General features: G+C 24.8%; 1 protein-coding gene across 1 annotated transcript in view; it reads left to right on the top strand.

Annotated features, from left to right (window-relative positions):
* The first annotated feature begins 4,473 nt into the window (after positions 1-4,473).
* LOC129612206 (lachesin) overlaps positions 4,474-24,594 on the top strand; it is a 47,352-nt gene continuing 27,231 nt past the window's right edge. The window contains exons 1-5 of the mRNA XM_055525726.1: positions 4,474-4,990; positions 7,613-7,731; positions 13,154-13,339; positions 22,136-22,349; positions 22,758-22,889. Of these exons, the coding sequence (XP_055381701.1) occupies positions 4,843-4,990; positions 7,613-7,731; positions 13,154-13,339; positions 22,136-22,349; positions 22,758-22,889 (799 nt within the window). The 5' untranslated portion in view covers positions 4,474-4,842. The remainder of the gene's footprint in view (positions 4,991-7,612; positions 7,732-13,153; positions 13,340-22,135; positions 22,350-22,757; positions 22,890-24,594) is intronic.

Below are 24,594 nucleotides of genomic sequence, written 5' to 3'. Positions count from 1 at the left end.
TTTTCTTTCATTATTTTTCCTTTATTGCAACTTTATGGTATTACTGAATTGATAGTAATTTTGTGTTTCAAAAGAACCATTTATTTTCTAATTATTTAAAATTATGTTTTTTTTAAAATTTTACGAGAAGAAACAATATTACGACAACGTCAGCGGTTATAAAAACTATTTTTTATTAGAGAAAAATGATTTTCAAATCTTATCTCAAATTTTAACTCACAAATGGAGGAAAGAGCGAGTAACCATAACATTTTTCTATTACATAATTTTGAAATGTGAAAATTTAGTTCATCTTCTTTTACATAGATGGTTTAAAATTTTGAAGAGAGTGAGAAAAATTTTAAAGTAATTAGAAATCTTATTTAGAAAATGAGATTTTTATTCAAAATTTTATTAGACTTCGACTAGTTTTCGAATTTTTCATCTTTTAAAATTAATATACATCCAATGTACATACATAAATACACAAATATTATTTTAATAAAATATGGTACAGGCTAAATTTCGCACTTATGTATGTACATATATAATTTTGGTTAACGTCGCATTTGTTAATCGATTAAGTTGTTACTCTCTGCTATTTCATTGATAACGCAATTTTTTAATGAAATAATTGAATAAAATTCATCATTATTTATGCTATTCAATGATTTGTCAGAACAGAGTGACAATTGCCCTCGAAAAACCATTAGTTAGATTTATCGTGCTCTCCAACTAAGTACAGACAAGGTTTTAAAATACCTCATCAAGACATATCTTTCCAATAAATTCGACCACATTGTAAAAGTCAATTACCCGAAATCCTTTCTCCGCCAAATCAGAGCCACCCAGGAATTCCATTTTATCTGCAATACAAAGCCTCACTCTCCGTATTCCGAAGAAGGAAGATCCAAAGCCTCACTCTGAAGAAGGTTTATCGAAGTCTGTTTCTCTTATCCAAAGCCGCCATCGCACTTCACACCAAACTTTCGTAAATGTACCCTAAATTGATAACACCCACTTAGGAAAAATTATGTAGTTATTCGTGTAGATTCTAAAAACATTTAAATATTTTAATTTTCTTTTTATTTTTTTCAAATATAAAATTTCTAATTAAAATCATTGTAAAAATTTTAATGCTAAACCAAAAATTAAAATTAATAACGTCAATAGTTGCTTTCAGGTTCCAAACTATACTGGAAAAAAAAAATTATTAAAATTATTGAATGGCAAATTAGAGCAAAAAAGGTCAAATAAAATAAAAATAAATTTCTCTTAATTTTAAACTAATTAGTTGAATAAATAAAATTTAATTCAAAACTCCATAGAATTATATTGGTACCGAGCTTTTATTACAACATCATGATTCAAATACAAAATAATTGCTAATTAAGAAATTTTTGAAATCATAATGAATATTTTTATGAATTATATATTACACATGCATATATATATAAGTGAAATGAAGTAAAATTAAATTGATAATAATCTAAACTTTTGGTTTTCATAATTAGTATCACAGCAAAAATATCGTACACACTGTGTATTTGTTGTGGTCAATTTTGCAGTTGATATAAAATGTTTGATATTGCGACACTAATAATGTGGAAAAGAATAATATTCTCAATATCAATATCGTTTATGAATGTATATGTATATTTAGTGTAGAGTATATAATTTCTAAATAATTCGTTAATAGCATCTTATTTCGCACATTTTATTGTTGTTATTTGCCAAAAAAATTCAACTATTTTGGCAATTCTGTTAATATTACAATATATTAATGAGAAATATAAGAATAAGTTCTTGTTCTCATAGTTATTTTATTTATACTCAATCACTTATTAGTTAATATTTTTCACTTTTAAATTCGATAATTATAAATTATATTAAAACGATAGCAGATTTATCGTGAATTTACCGCTGTTAATATATATAAACTCTTGAGTGTATAATTGGAAAACTTTCGTAGTATAAACAACTCGCAATTCGATAATTTTTAATCATCATTTATATTAATCATTAACCAAATGTTAGAAAACTCAAGTTGCCGACGCAAAGACGAAGGAACAAATATGCATAAATCGACTCAAAATTCAACTATGAGTAGAATTAAACGATGATAAATTACAGTGAGTAGCTTAAGCAATTATATCTCGGCGTTAGAAACGAAGTTGTCTCAAAATATTATTTGAATAGTTAGCATCACAATAGACTCACAATAATTCACAATAGGCTCACAATAATTCACAATAGACTCACAATAAATGATTGTACTAAATTAAATTTTACCAATTCAATTCAAGTACTTTTACATGATTTTCAAGCATACTTAATTCATATAAACCTAGTAATTCTCAAACCAGCCTTTTATCTTATTTTAATAAAATTGCAATGTCTAAATTTTTTAATTTTTTTCGCTCGATTTACTGCAAATATTTTTTCTGCCATATAAATATGACGTCTAAAACTTTTCTTTTTTTTTTTTATGTTTTCTTTAAAATGAAATATATTATTTCAATTAAGTTCTCAAATTTCTAAAACAAAAACAAAAAAAAAAAAATTAAAACCTAAAAGAATAAAAATTATAATGGTTTCCCACTTAAAACAGCAGCAGCAATAATAAATTGATAAATCTTTAAAATGAGTATAGAAAACAAAAAAAAAAAATAAAAAGGATCCTTTAAAGATTTTATTCTTATTCATAATCTTTTCATTCTAATATAGATATGGTATACGCCAGCCAAGCCGCCCTTTACATACAATCATACATATATAAGTGTGTTTTTGATTCAACATAAAAAATAATATTAAAAATATGTAACCAAGTTAAGAAGAAGGACCCTTACTTCAAAAAAAAAAAATATTTCAACTTATTATTTCCATAAAAATAAAAAATAAATGATTTTTTTTTTGCTTCCTGTGTATATGTGTGTAAGAAATACATTCATGTGTATGTACAAATGTATACACTGGTGAAAAAACAAAGTGGTACCCTTAAAAGCTATTCAATGCAGAATGCATAGAAAAAAAAAATATATAAAATAAAATTATTTTTTATTCTCTACTTAAAATTTCAAGTCACGTGTGAATTTGATAGATACATAATTTTAGAAAAAAAAAAAAACAATAAAAAAACTGGGAAAATTTAAAAGGAAAATAAAAGAAAAATCGATTTTTCATACAATGAAATTAAATTTATTTTTTCATTTTTTTCAATTTTTTTAATTCTTGGATTTCAATTTTAGTGTAGTCTTTAAAAAGCGTATATATCAATGTGTTTGCTGGTCATTTTTCGCCAGGTTTTTAAAATCTTAAAAATAAATGGGTTCATATATAGAATTCCGAACTGATGTTTAATGTACCGCAAATCGTTCCAATTTTAACCATTCAATTTTTTTTTCTCCCAATATTTTTTGTCTTTTTAAATTTTTCATTGAATTTTCTTGAGAAAGAAGAAAAAAAATTTCCAATTTATTGTCTTTAATTTTGATTTTTTAATAATATTTTTTTTTGTTTTTTTGACCATAAACTATATATTTTCCATCTCTATTGTAAAATAGTAGAGACAATATATTGTAAGTACATTTTAGTTTATATGTGAGGAAATTGTCGAATAATAATATTAAAGGTGTTGAAATATGATCGAAATTTGAATACGTTTTATTCGTCTTGTCTCAATATTAATATTATTTTCAAATTTATTGCGGTTCTTTGTGATTCTTTGTGGTTCTTTGTAATAATAAATTTGAACCTCACCTGCCAATACTAAGTTTTATTAATTTTGTACGGGTATTCTTCCTAATGAGTTCACTCATAATAGGAGCATGTATAAAACAACCTGTAAATGACACTTGTATATTTCAACCACTAGATATGAGGTAGATAATGAGAGCGATTTTTTTGAGAAAAAGTTATAATATACTAATCTAATTATCTACACTTAGTGAACTAAGAAAATTAGGAAGAAATTATTCTAAAAATTATTAGTGGTTTTCCGTGAAAATAATTTATTGATCGAATTTTATCGTAACAACGAACTTTAGTATACAGACAGTCTGTTAACAGAAACTGAAAATTGAATATGATCATCTGGTCTAATGGCTTCTTGACCCCATAGTGAATTGAAAAACAAATATGACTGAAGAACATTTTCGTCTTTAATGTGGAACTTAATATTTTCAATTTGTAGTTTGTTAAGTTGGATAAAGAAGGTAGCGATCAAAATCACAATAAAACCACAAGTTTTATGGCAACAATAATTTAGCTAGAAATATAGGAATTCAATTAAAGTTACGCTAGATAAATTAGAGTTAAATAGTTGCAATTCCGCCTCCAAAGCTACTTTACAAATAATTTGCTGTACTGCAAACTATTAAAATATTATTTTTTAATTTTCTCGCAATATTAATTTGATTTATTTTAATATTTTCCTCAATTTTTAATATTTTCTTTTTTATCTTCATATATTTATAGGTCAACTTCATCAAATTATCAGTGACCAAAGGCCAAAAATTAAAAGAATTTAAAGGAAATTATGTACAATATTAAAGTAAATAAAATCACAAAAAAGAAAAAATAGTTGAAAAAATAAGGGTAAAAAGAAAAAAAATTCATTTCTAAATGAAATGTTATAAATTTGAATGGAAAAATCAACAAAAAGGACGACAACAATCTAAAACTTCTTTTAAAAAATTCTTCACATAACAGTAAATGTAAAAGAAAACGAGAAAAAAAAAATCATAGAATTCAATTTTATTACTGATTATTTTTTTATTTTTAATTCAATTATTTTTATATTTTTTTTTTTGAATTGAAAAAAATCAAAAATTAAATAACAAAATAGGAAATTCTAATTTTTAAATGTTATTTTTTAATAATATGGGTAGAAATATTAGTTTTGGTGGTGGTGGTGGTCGTAATAATTTTAAATGCAATTTTGGTACAAAAATTGTCCAATTTTGTTTTGGTATTTATGCAATTTTTATTTCAATATGCGTTTCAGCTCAAGGTAAGTTATATTTTTATTTTAATTATCTTTAATATTATAAAATTAAATAAAATATAATAATCTGAAGCAAACAGAAGAATTTTTATTTTTTAGGTTAGGCTTAATTACTGTTGATTAAATTTCAAAAAGAGTTCGAAATTTTGAATAAATTTACACGAAGAGTGTACAGTTTTCTACTTGACATTAAATTATAAATAGTCCCATGTCTAAATTTGTTTGCAACTAGTTATTTTTATTTAAATCTAATATTGTCTTAACTATAACCATTTTACTGGAATGTTACCATGTAGCGGCCATGTTACCATATATGTGAATACAAAATTTCATTTCTGTACCTTAAGTAGTTTCTAAGATATCATCAAATAACTATTGTATGACATTGTATGAAGGCTGCACCACAGGTAGTCAAGAAATTTCAACAATTTTTATCTCACATAAGAGCCCCTTATAGCTTCAATTATTTCTAAGCCAAATTCACTTATAAAGTTGTATAGTAGCTACCCTAACGACTGATCACTACCAATTTGAATAGGCTTCCGAAATTTACTAATATAAATCATTTGTATCAACTTTGATGGGCTTATATTTCAATTAGTCTTTGATTTATCGCTGAAATGGACAGACATAAAAATCGACTCAGAATTCAATGCTAATCAAAAGCATACATTTATATCAATTTCTCGGATCATTATTTCTTAACATTACAAACGGTAAAGTAAAACTATTATACCCCTCGAATATACATTCATACGGGTATGAATATGAAATGACTGAAATCAGCAGGATCCAGTTATGAATAATTTTATTTTATACTATTTCATTTTTAAATGAATTATATTTGCAATAGTTTTAATTATGAACAAATAATGAATACGAAAATATGAGAAAAATTACAATAAAAAATTTTAATTTTGCATTTTTATTTTCGTTGCACAAATTGAAAAATTCCATGTTAAAAATGCATATTAATTTCGCCGTATGTTTATTACACAAAAATTAAAAGAAAAAAAAAGTTAAATAATTATGTAAAAAATATTTGTTAATTAAAAAAAAAACTTTCATGTGCGCTTGCATACAAATTAGCCTCGTGTGTGTGTTTGAGTGTGTATGTGCGTTTGAGTATGAAAATAACAAAACATGTTTTATTTGTTATATAAAAAATTGTTATTTACATTTAACTTCATTTACTTGGTATTCTTTTCGTTAAAAAATTAATAATATTTAATTTTTTTTTTAAATCATTTAACTTTAAACCAGTTTTTTTTATTTATTTTTGTTTATTTAATATTTGGAATGAAAATGAAATTCATTTAATTTCCTACACTTTCATAGCAATATTGGGTTTTATGAGCAATTTAACTCTTTAATTTCATTGACATCAATAACAAGTTCGATGTCAAAAAGTATAAGTATCACATAAATTTTGCATTATTATTTTAATACAAAATTTTTTTGAATTTTTTGAATTAAGATTATGATAAAATGGTATAATACATGTATGATGTATTATGTAAGATGTGTAATGTACGATGATGTAAGATCATATGATATAGTTATAATGTATGATGTATGATGACATATAATGCATCATGGCAACCTATATGATATATATGAATGATGTATGATGTATAACATACGATTTATCGCATATATTGTATGATACATGATGTATGATGTATGATATATCATGTGTGATGTATGATGCATGATGTATGATGTATGATGTATGATGTACGATGTATGATATATTATGTGTAATGTATGATGTATGTTGTGTGATGTATGATGTATAATGTATGATCTATGATGTATGATGTATGATGTATGATGTATGATGTATAGTGTTTTTTTACCAGCCTGTCTACATAGAAAGGAATTTTAATCCACCTTACGTTTCTTACGATCCAATTATATTTTTCTTACAATTTGAAGAATACGTTCTTCTTGTATTTTGTTACCACAGTGTTATAGAATATTTTCTACCAAAACCATTTTACTTATAATTACTGACATAATAGTAAATATGGTTCACTTCGATCACTTAAATGGTGTATAGCTTCACAAAATATAAAGTTTTTAAAAAATTCTTTAATTTTAAAAATTCTTATATTTTATCTGAAATTTAAATGTGTTTTAAATTTATTAATAAATTTAAGGAACAATGTTATTATTTAAAGAAAACACAACTAGACACTCTCTAACTTTATTATTTGTTGATTTTGTTTAAAATTTACATAACCGAATGTTCCTGGTATGTATAGATAAACACCGAAATTTTTCTGGGTTACCTGTGAAATTTCCATGTGACAAATAAAAGCGTTAGTTTTTTTTACTTTATTGTTTGTTTGTAATTTTTGTTTTTTAACTTTTTTTGTATTTAATCAACAAAAATTCAAATATTCTCCATAAATATGAAATTACCTTACAAAACATATGAAATTTATATGTAAGGTAAACATGTATGTATACATTTATTTGGAAATACATACATAATAACTATATGTATAACATGTTGTCCTTCTATAGACGACTGTTTGCTATTTTTTTTTTTTTTGTACGAATTTAATATTCATTTTCTGTTTTTAAATTTCATTCTTTTTTTTTTTTTCATATCTGTTGCAGGACATAACCAAGGTATTGAATTTGAACCGGATTTTCTGTCAACATTAGATAATCTGACTGTAACACAGGGTCGGGATATTTCATTTACTTGTGTTGTTAACAATTTAGGACAATATCGTGTAAGTATAAACAAATATGTAATATGTATATGTAGTGTTAATGTATATGTTTACAGTATTTACAGTATATATGTACAGTGTTTACAGTATATTTTGTAGGGACATACGTTTTATTTTTTTTGCATTCATATTATTATTATTATTTTTTTGTTATTTTTATGGAAATTTTGTGAAAAATAATCAATTTGAGAATTTAAATTTGTGATGTTTGTTTTATATTTTTTTTTGTTTTCAATTCGAATATTTTCATCACTTTCGGCGATGATTCATGCTTCTTTGTTTTTATTTTGAAGTTTAATATCAGATGAGGTTGTTGATTGGCTTTGAGTTGTATAAATAAACTTTAAAAAGCATTTAAATATTAAATTTTACTAAATGAATATTGGGTAATAAAAAATTTATTAATAATATTTTTCAGCTATTCTATAAAATGCTAGAATTTTAGTTGTTATTAAAAGGATATAAAAAAAAATTTACATAATTTTAAATTCATGCAGTTTTTAAATACAAGCATAAATACTTTAAAAAGAGAGCATATTAAATTTCAGAATTAGAATAAAACTAACATAATAATTATCCTTTCAAATTAACCCTAGTATATTAAGGATTTTTTCAAATAATTTTCGTTCCATACAGACATCTTTTCATAATTCAAGAAATTTTCATATAAATAACGTTCCAGATACACCAATTTTTCATAAGAGTAGCATTCTAGAGAAAGGTGTTTTTAGATTTTAACGAATTTTTTAGACAAATTATATTCCAAACGAATTGAGCATGTTTCTAAAATTTTTCACATAAAGATAAGCTTTATGGGATTGTATATAGAAAAGTATTTGATGAAAGCCTTTCCATATTGACAACTCGATCTGAGCTATCATGGACAGTTCATTAATTTAATATCAGTCGATTTAAGGGAAAACTTTCTCTCTATACTTGTAATTTATTGTTGTTAAATTAATAATATCTTAAAAACTTTGATGACATTCTATTATTTAAAGACTACATTTGGAATTTATACCCTATGTTATTTTTCAGAATCCCTTATGTTCATTGTAAAAAATAGAATATGCTAAATAGAGTCCGAAATCATTTATCTCTAATTTATTTTCAAATTTAATATAAAAAATTTAAATTAATATTTAAAAATTATTTTTCGGACACAAAATCTAAAAATATTAAATTTTTCATAATATTTTCATTTCATTCATACTTTAAAACACATTATGCTTTATTCCTAAATTGATATTCAATTTAGACTAAATAAATATTAAATTTTTTATAAAAGAAAGTGAGCTGTACAATTGCATATATCTAGACCTTATACAATTATACTTAAATAAATGTATATAAATGTATGTGTGTGTTCGTGTGTAAACAACCAAATTGAAAAATAAATTTTAATTTTTTTTTTTTCTATTATTTTTTTTTTTTTTATTTCAACTAATTCATATTACACATTATATTGCTGCAGTTGTAAGTAAATTAAGAAATATTTTCTATGGTTTCCTTTTTATTACCATAACAGATTTTACTTATATTCACACATATTCACATATTATATCACATAAATGTTATACTAAAAATACGTATATACACATAGATGATGCTCGTATATGTATATATATATATTTCAACTAACATTAATGTATTATCAACAAATGTCACTTAAATTCTTATTTCATCTAATGTTATAAAAGTATATGGAAGTATATATATGTGTGCGCATATGAACAAAAATTTGTCATTTTAAGGCCATTTCCTTAATAAAATTGCAGAAAAATTTTTTGATTGTTTCCGTCCCGTCCATCTTGTAAGGCTTTCGCACAATTATTGGCTGCAAATCCACCATCGAGTTTCTGTAGGTGAATAAAATTAAACGATGAAAATATTTTCCTTAAAAATAATTTTAACCTATCCTTCCATACTCCCATTATCGTCCTAATTCTTATGATCTGTTAAAGTCCTTTTAGTGTACTAAAGAAACAAGATTCAATTTAATAGAATCCAATAAAAAATTCTAAAATATTCAAGATATATACTAGTTATATACCTACAAGTAAGGTAACCCGTAACATTTATTCTCAAGATATCTGAGCTATACGAAATTTTTATAAAAACAGAACGGAACTCATTGCTTTTCATAGAATTAATTCACTAAATTAGCAATGCAATTTAACTAGTATCATTATTTTTAATATTCCTCCTAAATATATGCAATAAGATTTGATAGAGACTTATTCTCCAGCACAATATTTTATAAAAACCGACGTCTACTACTTAATTTTCTAAAAATAATGTGCTATTTTACATAACGTTGATTTGATTGACTGCATTTTTATTGTGTAAGAGCACAAAAGAAAAAAAACTAAAAACTTTAAAAAATTTTTAAGTTAGAAGAATTGAATATGAATTCGTACAACCATACATAGATGTCCTAATATTTATACAGTTATGTTCACATAATACATACATAATTCTAATGTTAATGCATCCAACCAAGTATAAAAAGAACCATAAGCTAAGAGAAAAAAAAACATTAAAAGAATATTATAATAGAGTGTGGGACGTGACTTTACTATAACACCAATATTAAAAATTAATATCACTTTTATTTCTATATATATTGTTTACACATACATGCATATATACATACCTACATGCAGAAACGATCAAACTATATTAAAAAAAAAATAGAAAGAAAAAGGCTCCTTCTATTGTACATTATTCAAAACGAACATGAATTGAAAATAATACTTTAGTATATACAAGGATATATACATGTTTGTAGACGTATGAATGTGTATGTGTGTATTATGTAGGCATAGAAATGCATATATTTTTAATCAGATTAAATTCTGCAGTAATTTTTTTCAATAACAATAAAAATCATAATAGGCTCAAAATTGCTATCTTTATAATTGTGGACTTATATTACACATATGGAGGACGCCTTATACAAAATTTCATTCATTCAATTTCTTTATTTTCTTATTACAAGTATAGAATTTTACATCTTACTGGATGTTTCAGGATTTCGAAAATTATACTGGCCCAGGTTCAACTTTCTGAGTATTACCCAATTCACGTTATATTCCTCCTGAATTAAATTCATTTCGAGATTTTCACATTTGATCTTGAATCATTGGTAAAATCCGTACCTTTCGATTTTTTTGTTTGAAGATTCCATGCTCTTGATAAGGTTACCTTTGCAGCACCTTTTAGAGTGTAGTGGCTGACATAAGATTTACAAATCATCTTACATCTCAAGAAATCATTCCCCATCGTTGTAACCTCATCAAATATCACTTAGGTTATTTACTTAAAATTTATTAAAATTTATATTGAATACATAAGACTAGTTGGCGTTTATTATAATTCAAATGACTATGAAGGAATGAGCTTGCCATATGATGACAATATTACGTTTAAGGAATGAGCTTGCCATATGATGACAATATTACGTTTTGTGAATTCTTTTGAAAGAAGAGAGGATTCTCAGATAGAAAAAACTTTCATGAGATTTTTAGTGCTCGCAAAACATCCTGTAAGGACATAACTTCTGTAATAAAATATTTCTTTGATTGTTGTATGTAATAATTGTATTGTATATAATGAAAAATATAATAATCAAAGAAAAAAAAATTATATGAAAAATACGTGTTTATTGTCAACAAATAGAAAAATAAAAAATAATTTCTCTTCCTCTTTTTTTTTTTTGAACATTACAATAAAAATAAAAAATTATTTGTTTTTAGTAAAAATTTTTAGAAAAAATATCAAAAATTATGAATGTGATGCAAATAAATAAAATTTAGTATTAAAATTTTCTTTCTATTTAAAATGAAATGTAAAATACATTTTAGAAAAAAGGAGTTTGGAAAGAGAACTTTATTAGCTTTTGCAATGATTTTTTAATAACTACTTAGAGATGATAGTGCTACTAGCGACATAAAGATTAAAATTATAGGAGAATCGATCGGAAGTTCGAATTTATTTAGTTTTTAAATCGATTAATCATAGAATCGTTGTATTTGTAAGCACTTTAGTAAAGCAATACAACAAATTTAGTAATAATTGCACTTATAATAAGTACCCAACCCTATATTGAGTTTAACTAAAAACATTAACAGCTATAGATCCTATTATTGCTATATTTGAGTTGACAGTTGACCCACTTTTCTTATTGCTGCATTTTGTAAACTGAATTTTATTAAATTACTTGCTAATAGTGTCGATTCTTTACTTCAAACATTTGTAGTCACTGTTTTAACTCAATGTCATAGTCAATTCTTATGAATTATTGCTTTTGCCATATACAGTATAATCCGTTTATAAGAAACTATCATAAAACAAACTCCCGTTTTAAATAAATATTCCTGCATTTGTCATATTACATTCATTTCAATGTCTTTTTACTCTTTTAAAAGAAAATGGACCGATTGAAATCGAGTTTTTCTTAAGACGGAATCTTTTGGAAAAAACTTATACTATAAGAAACAAAATGAATGACAAAGGGAGGTTTTTTTTATGCGGGTTTTACCGTAACCAGTAATTCAATTATTGTTTAATGCTGTTACAATCCAATTACAAAGATAATACAATTATTCTTTAATTATATAGTTAATTAATTCATTAAATATTTTTACGAAACCGCACTCAAACATATCTATACACACGTATATAATTATATAGATCTAAAATTAGAAATTTTATTAAATTATCTAAAGCGATGCTAAATTTTCCAAAGAAATTCTCCAATTACTTTACATATATGGGCCCAAATTAATAATAATGAGAATTTTATGAATTAAAACCGATTTAATAAATTTAATTCTATTAATAATAACCATTTAAATGCTTAATTAACACCTTCTTTATTTAAATTAATAAAGTAGATTTTATAATGGTAAGGAAAATGTTATCATCTTATAAAAAGTAACAATTGCGACGCATGCTTTACACACAATAAATATGCGAGTATCCTTAACAACTAAATTAATAAAGATGAATTACATTTTAATCCCTATACAATTGCATTATTAAATTTATATATATATATATATATATTTTATAGTTATATATAAATTACAATTAAATTTCATTATAAATGAACATTAAGAATTTAATATAAATTTAAGTTTCATTTTATTTTCATTGTTTTAAATTTGAAAGGCAAATAATTATATAAGATTATTAAATTTTTATATAAAGGTTTTATATTACTAATTTTGAAATTACTATTTATTATTATCATTATTACATTTATATTATGTACCAGTAATTTTTATTATTACCTTTGTTTTTAATGCTATTTATGATATCTTTTATTATTTTTATATATTATTATTGTTATTAGAATATATGTTCTTGCGTATATTTATATAAATTTAATTTTATATTATATATAATATAATTTTAGGTTGCATGGATTAAATCGGATTCAAAAGCAATTTTAGGTATTCATACACATATGGTATCATTAAATCCACGATTATCAGTTACACATAATGGTCATAATACATGGAAACTTCATATATCACATGTACAATTAAATGATTCTGGCAGTTATATGTGTCAAGTTAATACAGATCCAATGAAAAGTCAGGTATGATATAATTCTAAATATCGTAATAAAAAATCTTTTTTATTAAAATATAAAGTAAATATAAAATTTTCTAAATTAAAATTACAATTTTATGGTGAATTCATGAAAAGTAAAATGACGTATAGATGGTTGCGTAGTATGTAATGAATTTTATTAGGGTAACAGGCTACAAATTTTATTGATGGTAACATCTATAGTGTGTATCATTATAATTAAAATTTAAAAATACATTAAATTTAAGAATATCGAATAGAAAACACTTTTTTATTGAATTTAATTCTAAAATTTTTGGAATAGAATTTTATTCACATCAAAAAGAATTTTATTCTTTTGGGTTAAGGGGAGCATAAAAACGACCGCTTGGCATACTTTATTAATTGAGCTGTACACATTTTACTAAAACTGTTTTCATTTATTTGAAGAAAACGTTGCACAAATAAGAAAATAGTGACAACATTATTAAATTCAATTATTGCCCAAGGAGAGGCTCCCCTTTTCAAAATCTAAATTTCTCAAAAATTTATTATTCAATTTTGCTAAAAAGCAGAGCTAAAATTTAATATAAAATTCTAATTTAATTCAATGATTAATCCTTTTTTATAAAAAACAAATTAATTAATCCTTTTTTGCGAACAACAGGTCGAATTTCCTAGTTCTATTTTTTCCGAAAATCTCGCTACTTCTATAGAAATGATTTAGGAAAAAAAATTGTTTTGTGGAACATTAAACTTCTACAAATTGGAAATTAATTTTCAAAATTTTAAGCAAGATATTAACAATAATGGACGCTTATGAAAACTGGCAAATCAGATTTGGAGGAACCGAAAACTTATAATACCAAAACATATTTGAGTAAAAATTATTATTTTCCTCTTCTCCTGCTATGCAAGACGAGGAACGCACCTTGTCATATAAAGGATGTCGACAAATGGGTTCAAATATCTTTTTCCCTGTTTATAATATAAACTCATATTATATACTCTATAAGTCTATATTCAATTTTCAATTAAATCGCAACTTGAATTTATTCATTTCCAAAGATTATTAAAGTATTTATAACAAGTTTTTTATAAAAAACCCCCCCAAAAAATTATAGAATTTGTTTTTTAATGTTGAATTTACTTAATCAAAATATCCGTAAATGTAAAATAGTTTTATATTTTCATGTACAACACGCACAGTACAAACTACTGTATATAGTAAAAGTAGAAAGATTTGAAAATTTACTGCTTAATTTACTGAATCGCATATGTTTACAATGTACACATAGATTTTTTTTGTATATATACATGGTTTAATTAAGCAAATACAAAATGAATGTGTATAAACTGATATACACGTATATATACATATATTGACTCATTATCATAAGATTAGTTAAATGATTGCTAATTTTATATATATATACACACATATATATCTTAGTTGATTACATGGTGTTAATTTATAAACATGTGTGTAGAATTGTTCATTGTATTTTAGTCAAAACTTAACTTATATACAAATAACTTGTAATTATAACTGTTATATATGAGAATAATTCTTTACATGAAAAATCATAATTTAGTTCAAGGATACACAATTTGGCCTACATAATTACTCTTATATTATTATGTTAGGTTGTCATTCATAAACTGAAACGAATACAAAACTTGTATATTGTCATGTTATCCTTGAATTTTTCTTTGAATGACAGGCCAATTGTCAACTATTTTGCATAAAATTTTGGCTTTAATTAATGTTATTGAAATCCGGAAAAGCTTTTTCGCGAATTTGTTTCACATTCTTGTGGATCATGTAACGTGCCTACAAATGGTTCTTATATGGAACTACTTCAATAATACGCTTAAAAATCAAACGTTTATCTAAATTTTTAAACAAATATTCAAATTCAAAGCTGCAATTCTTTAACTATCGCGTTTCCTTTGGTAGCCTTACTTTACGACACCCTCTGTTTCAAGCAACACCGAAATTAACATCAAATTGTATTCCTTAAATAACTTTGTTTTCCATTATTTGCAAATCACACACAATATAAGAAAATTTTGTAACATTATTATTATACTTTTTGTTTTCCAACCAACAAATTTTCAGTTTCAGTTTTCTGACAATGATTTTAATGACATTTTCCACATGCTTTCACTCACTATATACAAAATGTATGTAAGATTTATGTATCTTAAGAAATAATTTGTGTATAAAAGCTATAATTGTTATTTTTGCTATTGTTCGCCTTATAAAAATAAATCAATAGGTTTTTAATCAAAAACTTTATCCTTATCCGTACACACATTCATATACATGCATTTACATGTAAAGATTACACGTACATATACTTTAACATATTTAATTTCATATATGTAAATATTAAGAATTATTTCTTCATCTTCTTCTTTAGTACTTGTAGTATAATGGAACAATTTCTCACAGAATATTTACCATTAGATGAACAGACTTAGAAATTTATTTATATAAAAAGACTTATTACCACATATTTTTCTGCATTATAATGTAGATCAGTTGGACAATAATCAGAAATATTCGTTCACATACCTATACCATCTTATATTACGAGTATATAGATTTATATGTGACTTGTAGTCGTATAGAACAAGTATATATGGATTATATATTAGTAAGTGAGAAAAAACAAAATAATGACTGGTATAATGTTTTCATTATTTATGCAGATTTTCATGTACAAAATACACAATAAAAATGATTTGTTATCCAATATTGTGTTAAAAGGCAAAAACAAGTAAGAATTTAGAATGTAAACTGAGAATTAACTCGAAGAAGGTAACTTGAATTTCGAAGTGATGAAATAAACTTTAGTTTTTTTAAAGTTTTTCACAAAACTTACTATTTTAAATATTTTAAAATTCAAAATTCGAATCCCTAACTCTCAGTTAATTAAAATATTAAGTATAACAGGCATTACTTCTGCTTGATGCTTTAGTAAATTAATTTAATTAAAATTAATCAACTGTCTTTTTTTACAACATATTTGCCGCTATTTTATAATGCTAAGACTTTAGACTCACATAATCTCATAGTATAACTAATCGTACCTATCATTTGCATGTTGAACAACTCGTACTTACTGAACACTAATTAATTTCTTACTTATATAATCAGATCGCTGTTGTAATAGCGAACCATACGCATCACTATGCCATACGATCCATATGCCATACGGAATTCTTATACAATATCTCACTTATAGCCCTAAATGATTTCACACTCTTTTTAGAATTAGATCACATGTAAATACAAAAATGTGTTCTTTAAATCAAACTTCCAAATTTAAAAAAAAAAGATTGGCCTAATTCAATTATTGTTTTCGACACTCAACTATTTAGACCAATACTCATATTTTTTAAATAACTTTTCCAGCACTTAAATTCCTTGTCATAAACTGTTGGTACCCTTATAGTTTTCTAAAATTTACTTTAATACGATCAATACAAGTTCAAATTTGATTTAAAATTAAATGACAAATTATTCTTAGAAAATATTTTAAGATCAAAAATTTAAATTCACTTATCACTCCCTCTAATATATAAGGTTAATAAAAATTTAAATAAAATCTTATAATACAAAATAAAAAATAAAAACAAAAGTGACACAGAACAGCATCAAAAACAAAAAAAGGAACATGTAAATAATATGAAAAAAGAAAATTTCCCCAAAGGATCTGTTATTCTTTGGAATTTGTTAGTTGTTTGATGAGGTGCTTTGAAATTAAGTCGACTGATTGCTCTATTATAAGGGTCAAAATAGCAAAAAATAATAAAGAAAAAAGGAGAAAGCAAGAAAAAAAAGGATAAATCGATTAACTTTACAGGACCAAAGTTTATTTTTCTCCTCCCTTAATTTTTCTTTCTTTTTTTTGTTTTTTTTTTTTAGTAAAGTCAGTTTACATGGTAATTAATATTCTGGTCAGTTTGTATCAAAATCTCTTTTCTTTTACCTTACAACATATAAAAACATGTATATTATTTATGTGTATGTATATGTGTTCTAATGATTAAATATAAGAATTGGTGTATAACATTTTCTACAAATTGTCTCAAAAAATATCAAAATGAGCTTAAAATTAAATTGTTCTAATTTAAAATTCGTGAATGTTGTGGCAGTCGTTATTACTTAATATGTAGGATCTTGTTCATAGTCGAACTACATTTGTCATACAACATAATAAAAGTTATAGGGCTAGGTGTAAAGTCGCATGATTATACTGTCGACTGACTGAGAGAGCCACCAATAATTTGAACTTAACAAGCAAGTTTACTATTCTTTTGAGTTCAAAACATGGTGCCACATTTCTTAATCTTTAGTTGAAAAGGTTTTGACGTACTTTAAAAATTTTTTCGTACATTTAAGTGAAAGTCGATTTCGTGTTTGAAATGGAAATTTACACAAATCGAACATGTTCGAAATAGGAATTTAAACAGATAAAACATGTTCGAAATAGAAATTAAAACTGATCAAACATGTTCCAAAGAGCAATTTTCATAGATCTCCATAATAAAAGGCGACTGACCGCAAATGTTTAGCAAGATTTTTATATACTTGTATATCAAATATATTTGAAGACCCATATGTGCTTATATAACAACAAGCATATCAGGCTAGTATTAAATACAGTTTACGCTGTGAAAGTTTAAATCCTTGAGTAATTTCTTACGATTCGCATGAACAAGGTACATCTTGTGCTCAAACGCACGTACACATAAATACATATATGAAAAGTGGTCCATGAAGTCCTTTTTTTTAAACATTATATATGTATACTAAAATTGTTTCAGAAAAGTAAATTTTCATTATAAATACACACTTACATAAAAGTAACAAACTACAAGAATTTTTATTTGTTGTTATTTTCGAACTGATTTTTGAAGTATTTCTCTATTCACTTTGAACAATAGCAACAACAACAATATTAGTAAATATATACCCTTTTCTTAGCACTTTGCCAAAAATTTTTGAAAAAAAGTGCTTGTTAGTTTGATATTGTCCGTCCGTCCGTACGTGGACATTTTTAAAAAACTTTTACACCCTTGCAGATAGAAAGCTAAAATAGATAGATAGGTCTTTACGAGAAGCCTGTTTCCGTAGAACAAAATTTTTTACCTTTATCAAATATTTATTACAACGAAACCATAAGCATTTTTCAATTTTTGCAAACGCAGAAAAATACTGGATGGTTTCTTCTACCGCGCCACACAATACTTCAACTTTAGAAAGCAAAATGGCCGCTAAAATTTACCGTTATCTAAAGTTAGTTTTTTTCCAAATTTTTGATATCGTTGTTCTACTAGCCTAAAAAATTTAGGAGTCTGAAACTTTAGCAACTTTTAAACACTAATAACCAGTTCATTTCGTTGGAAAAAAATGTTGTTCTACCTGGACGCACTCTCAAGTTATTGTCTCACGAGATTTGTAAAATTTGAATTTTTGGTACCTTATATTTTCGAAACCGTAAGCTTTTCCAAATTTCTGTAAACGCAGACAGCTAACGATAAATTCCATACAACTAAAAAATATAATTATTTTTCTTAACTGACGCAAATATCCCTAAGATTCGAGCATTATGTTAATGCCTTTTTCAATTTGTTTTTAATTTATTTCAAAGATTGAATACATTGGTAATCCTAAAAGTATGCAATTTTTGAAATATATTCGTATATGAATGAAAGTAATTTTAATAATGTAGGGAAAAACGCTGGATTACAAACCATTGATTTGACCCGACTTTATTTCTATCTCATTCTCCCTCTCTTGTTTATTAGTCTTATTTGTTTGTTGTTGTTGAATAATTTGGATCGTATATAATTCTGTTAGTTAGTTAAGTTAATTAATATTCATATAATATACAAATTTTATTTTAAGTTGAAATAGAGTGTAAAGTAATATAATTTGTAAATAATGGAAACTTTTTCTTATACAATTTATACATAAAAATTAGAATACAAGAGTGATTTTTACACACATAATAAACTTATTTATTAAAATTATGTGCAAAGTATACACTATACATGTACATTTGTTTATATATGTACATAATGTAATTATTAAGTTCTAAAATTAAATAAAATACATTCAATGAATAATATGCCTAATAATGTTATACAATATAATGTCCGAATGATAAATATAAAAAAGTTTTAAATTTTCTTCTCCTTCTTGAATATTCCAAAGATAAAATGTTTATCCTTTCGAAAGGATTAAGTTCACAAAAATCTGAAATTAAAATTTGTTTATTTTCTTTCTATATTTTTGATGATTTTCGGTTTGTTCTTCTGAAAATATTTTTAATCCTTAATTTAGAATGAATTGGGTGTGATTAGGTTTTACTAGAAATGACATTAATTTTTGGTCTAGCGAAACTAAAATTATATTCTTAACTTTATTTATATGACATTGGGTTTATTTTCTGTCTTTAATTTCATGGTTGAGGTTTTTGGTAATTAAAAGAATTAAAAAAAAAATTATTCTTTTTTCTCATCTAAATATAATGTTATACATATAACCATTGTATTAGTTTAATACCAGAATATGGAAACGATTAATAAATTTTGTTTTGAAAATGCATAGCATGTAGGTACTTGAATTTTAAGAGCTCTTTTTACTTTTGAAGAATTTCTGTACAAAAGGACATTGTTTTGAAATTTTAAGAATTTTTTAATGAGCATATCATCATTTACTAACACTAAGATTGTATTGAGTAGTGAAAGTATTTGTAATATAAGTATGTAAATTTAATTACATTAGGTCTAGACAAAAATTAATAAGAAGGTTATTTTACTTTAAATTTAGCACATATGGTTATTTTTGTGTAATTGTACGAGTATAATAGAGGAATAGCGATCTTTGTTATGAAAAATTTATCCACATTTTATTTGATGATTGAGAGAAGCCATATAACAATAAATTTTTCTTTTTTCCATACTCCATCATGATTCTAGGTTTTATAGACACTAACAAATAGTTTTTGGCAATTCCCTTCATTAGTCCCGATATTCGCAGAACTGTGTACATTCCATTCCAAACTTATTCTGGCAATTTTGTTTATGGTCTTGAAGGGTATCTAATTCATTTCCACTTCATATTTTCCTGTTAGTTCTGTCTGTTTGTATACGGAATTCCTTGTTGTTTATTCGTAAAAATTATACCAAAATGGTTGTTTTGAAAAAATTCCGGAAATTTGCTATTTCCGCCTACCACTTTTTAAAATTAGCAACGTTTGGTTCCACTTGTCCCCGTATATGAAAATTAATATAATACGGGATCACAATATTTAATGCTCTATCTTTTCCGTTGTTAGGCAGCATCTCTCCATATTGATCGCCCGAATAATGCTCTCTTCTTAAACTTCTTAAATCTATCTCTCTGCACATGTTATGGTGCAGTATAAGTGGTAAGAATACGGTGAGGTATCTAAATATTTTGTGCATTATTGAGTTGTAAGATCGTTGAGGCATTTATTATTTTTCGTATTAGTGATGTTTATTTCTAGGCCCACATATTGTTGGAGAGCAAATTAAAATATCTTGAAAAGTTGTTCAAGATATTGTAATTTACTCTCCTGGTAATTGATTTTTTGGAAGGACAGCAGTTGTCGGCCTTAAATTTAACCGGAATAAAATATTTTAATTACCTATGCTGATCAAATTGGTCGGTTTTTCTTATTCTGTTTTAAAATGATAATATCTATACATAAATTCAAAATTTTTCTTCCACAAATTCATTTTATTAAATTTTTCAGCACAATTTGTCAAAGCACGCATTTTTGTTTATTTGAATTTTACTACATGCATAGGAGACGTCTTTGAGACTGCACATTGCCATCTTTCGTTCACAAACTTAAAGTTAAATTAAATTTTTTTTTTTCAATAATTTTACAAAATTTTATATTTTGCGGTTATCATAAAAATTAAAAACAAAATTCCATTTCATTTTCTACTCACACATACACATAGATAATATAAATGTATTATAAAATCCGGAAGTGATATGATTGCCCTATTTTTAATGTAATATTAATAAAATCACGTCGCCTTTTTTTTTGTAATAAAAAAAAAAAACATTTACGAAATGAATATCTGCAAAATTTCTAAATTTATGAGTTTATTATCATCAATGACCATCTGTTTTCGGACACATAGTCTAAATTTAAAATTTATATTAAACAATTTCACAACCTTAAGGAGATATGAGGACAATTACTTTTTTGTTTTATTTCAAATTTTACGGGTTTAAAGTAGTACTGAGTAATATTATCTGGGATTAATTACTAAAATTATCTTAAATAACTTTAACATTGTTTAATTTTCATATAGAAATTCAATTAAATAAATTTTGAAAAATCATTCTAAAAATTTAACAAATCAATATTTTTAATTCATTGGTTAATGCCAACGTTCTTCCTTTTATAAAATTTCAATAATGCCATAAGTACAAGTGATATAATTAAGGAACACAACAATTAAACTTCAAGAAATTTTATTTATTGATAACAAATGTCCTTCTTCTACATATTTTTTTTCATTATTGCAATGGTTATGTATTATTGTTAGAACTTAATCTTATATGCTTATGTTCTTCGTTTTAATATTACAATTTCCTATATATAAGATATAAGGATTACATTTTATTGTTAATAAAATTTTATTTATTTTTATTATTTTGTATTTCCTTATTCCTTATTGGTTTTTGGTTCATCTTATAAATTTATGTTATTCTGTTATATATGTATATATAACATATTTAATATTATATATATTATTACAGTCTGGATATCTAAATGTTGTTGTCCCACCTGATATATTAAGTTCACCAGATTCAAATGGTGCTGGTGCTGGTGCACATGAAGAAGGAATAACAAATGAAGGTGGAATAATATTATTAATTTGTAGTGCTACTGGTGTACCAGAACCGACAGTAATGTGGCGACGTGAAGGTGGTAAAGATATTGTTTTAAGACATGAAACAAGAGAAAAACAAGGTAAATGAACTTTAATAATGGAATCTAAGAATTTTATTTTAAAAATTTACAATATTATTGTAAAACATTAAAAGCCATAATTCTTTCCTATATAAGATTTTCTATTTGGTGTCTAAAAGATTAAAATTTTAAATTAAAATATTATAGAATAATTTTAAAATAGAAAATCAGAATATTACTAAAGGTTTCTCCTGGCACTAAATAAAATATGATATTGGAAAATTAAAATACAAAATAATAAAATTTTGCATAAATTAGAAATAATTTAATTAAATTTTTATAATTAATTTTTATTTCAAAAATGAATTTAATCAATAAATTAAATTATTTAAAAATTGATTTTAATTCGAATATAATTAGAGAAATTTAGATGAAAAATTAAAAATAACAAATTTTTGTAATTGTCAGCTGTGAAAACTGTTGAAGGAGAACGTTTATATTTAACAAATGTTCAACGTACCGATATGGGAGGATATTTATGTATAGCTAGTAATGGAGTACCACCATCTGTCAGTAAACGTTTTGATGTACATATTAATTGTAAGTATACCAACATATAAATAGATGAAAATCTAAATTTGAAATAAAAAAAAACACTAATGTTTCCCAATTCCCCGAATGATAGAAACACAAAACGATCCATTCAAGTTTGTGTTTCTAACGATCCACCTATAAAGTGCTCGCAAGATCACTCTATTTCGGCTACAGATGTGATCACTACGCAAAAATGATGAAAGAGGGTGCGAGCCACCCATCAAAATCCTCTGACAACCACAAGTGACCTGGCCTTGAAAATGATTTTAATTATCTAGTAGACTTGTCACCGGAACGGTCTCAACCCCATTTCAATATCATTCACCGCAATAGAATTTTCCATTCAAATATTTCTATGACAGTCCTTATATTCTATTAAAATCGTAGCGCATCGAATCTCAAAATATGGTGGTTAATTCACTTTTCACTTAACATAAACATAAACACATTAACCATCTTTAGAAATTTGTTGGAGACTAATATTTATATCATCCATGTTCGCAGTAATCCCGCAGCAGCCACATCTTTCCTTTTCTCTCAACAATTCTAAAATTGTAAAATAAACTTATATCGTACACGAAAATAAGAGTTTTCCGAGATTTCTTTTCAAATGTATGTGTTTTAATATAGAACAGCGTTTGCTTTATAAAATATTGTGGGATGTACATAATTAATTCTGCTCTTTTTTTAATTTAATTTAATTTAATTAATTAAATAAAATAATATTTAATATTAAATTACAGTAAACCACCATGAATTGCTTTATATTTGAAAAAAAAAACCCAAAATCTCTATTGTTTTCGTAGTAGAATAATTAATAGCGCGAACCAAAAAGAAAATAATTTCGCATTTATTTCATGCAATACACATACATATACATTTATGTATATGTTAAAATAATTATGCTTATATATTTTACTTATAGACATTTATCTTTCATTTCCTTTTACAATTTCTTAATTTGTTGCTCTTATTTTTATATTATTCTATTTTTCATTTTTCTAAATTTCATTTTCTCACATTTAATTATTAACGGCATATTATCCTTACATAGATCATCTTAACCCTTTCCGAAATGATCCAATTTACTATTTACAAGTGAACCATTTTCTATACTTTTTTTCTACTTTTTTTTTGTTCTTTCCGCGATTTATTATATTTTATATATGTATGTACGTTCAACTGTAATTCTCAGCATCCTCTTATAATGTGTAGGTACTCTAAAATAGAAACAAAGACTGAGAAAAAAAAAATACTATTTCTGTTGTGATATTTTTCTACTTACTGTATCTGCTTTTGGAAAATATAAAAATATACAGGATAACTAACTAACGGAAAAAGACTTAAAACCTTATTATAAATACTTTTTTGTTCGTCTTTATAGTTTCTCTTAGTTAAGAATTAAGCGATCAGTTTATACACGTACATATTATTAAACAAAGAAAAGAAACAACAACAATTGAGAAATAAATAAATACAATATATTTTATTCTCTTTTTCACTCAGTTATGTACGTGCTCACTTGTATGTGTTTTTATCGTCACTGTACATTTTATTTAGAGAAAATTAAAATTAAAAATATTACAATGAGAGAAAAAGAAGAGGTGGCATGGCATTTCAAAAAAAAAAATAATAAATATTAATAAGTGCACCTCAAACTCCGGTATATCATTTGTCATAACAGTTACAGCCACACATTCGTTTTCTAAAT

Source organism: Condylostylus longicornis, unplaced genomic scaffold, assembly GCF_029603195.1.
Source record: "Condylostylus longicornis isolate FDR11 unplaced genomic scaffold, ASM2960319v2 ptg000063l, whole genome shotgun sequence".
In the NCBI taxonomy this organism is placed as follows: domain Eukaryota; kingdom Metazoa; phylum Arthropoda; class Insecta; order Diptera; family Dolichopodidae; genus Condylostylus; species Condylostylus longicornis.
This window is presented reverse-complemented; position numbering and strand designations above follow the sequence as displayed.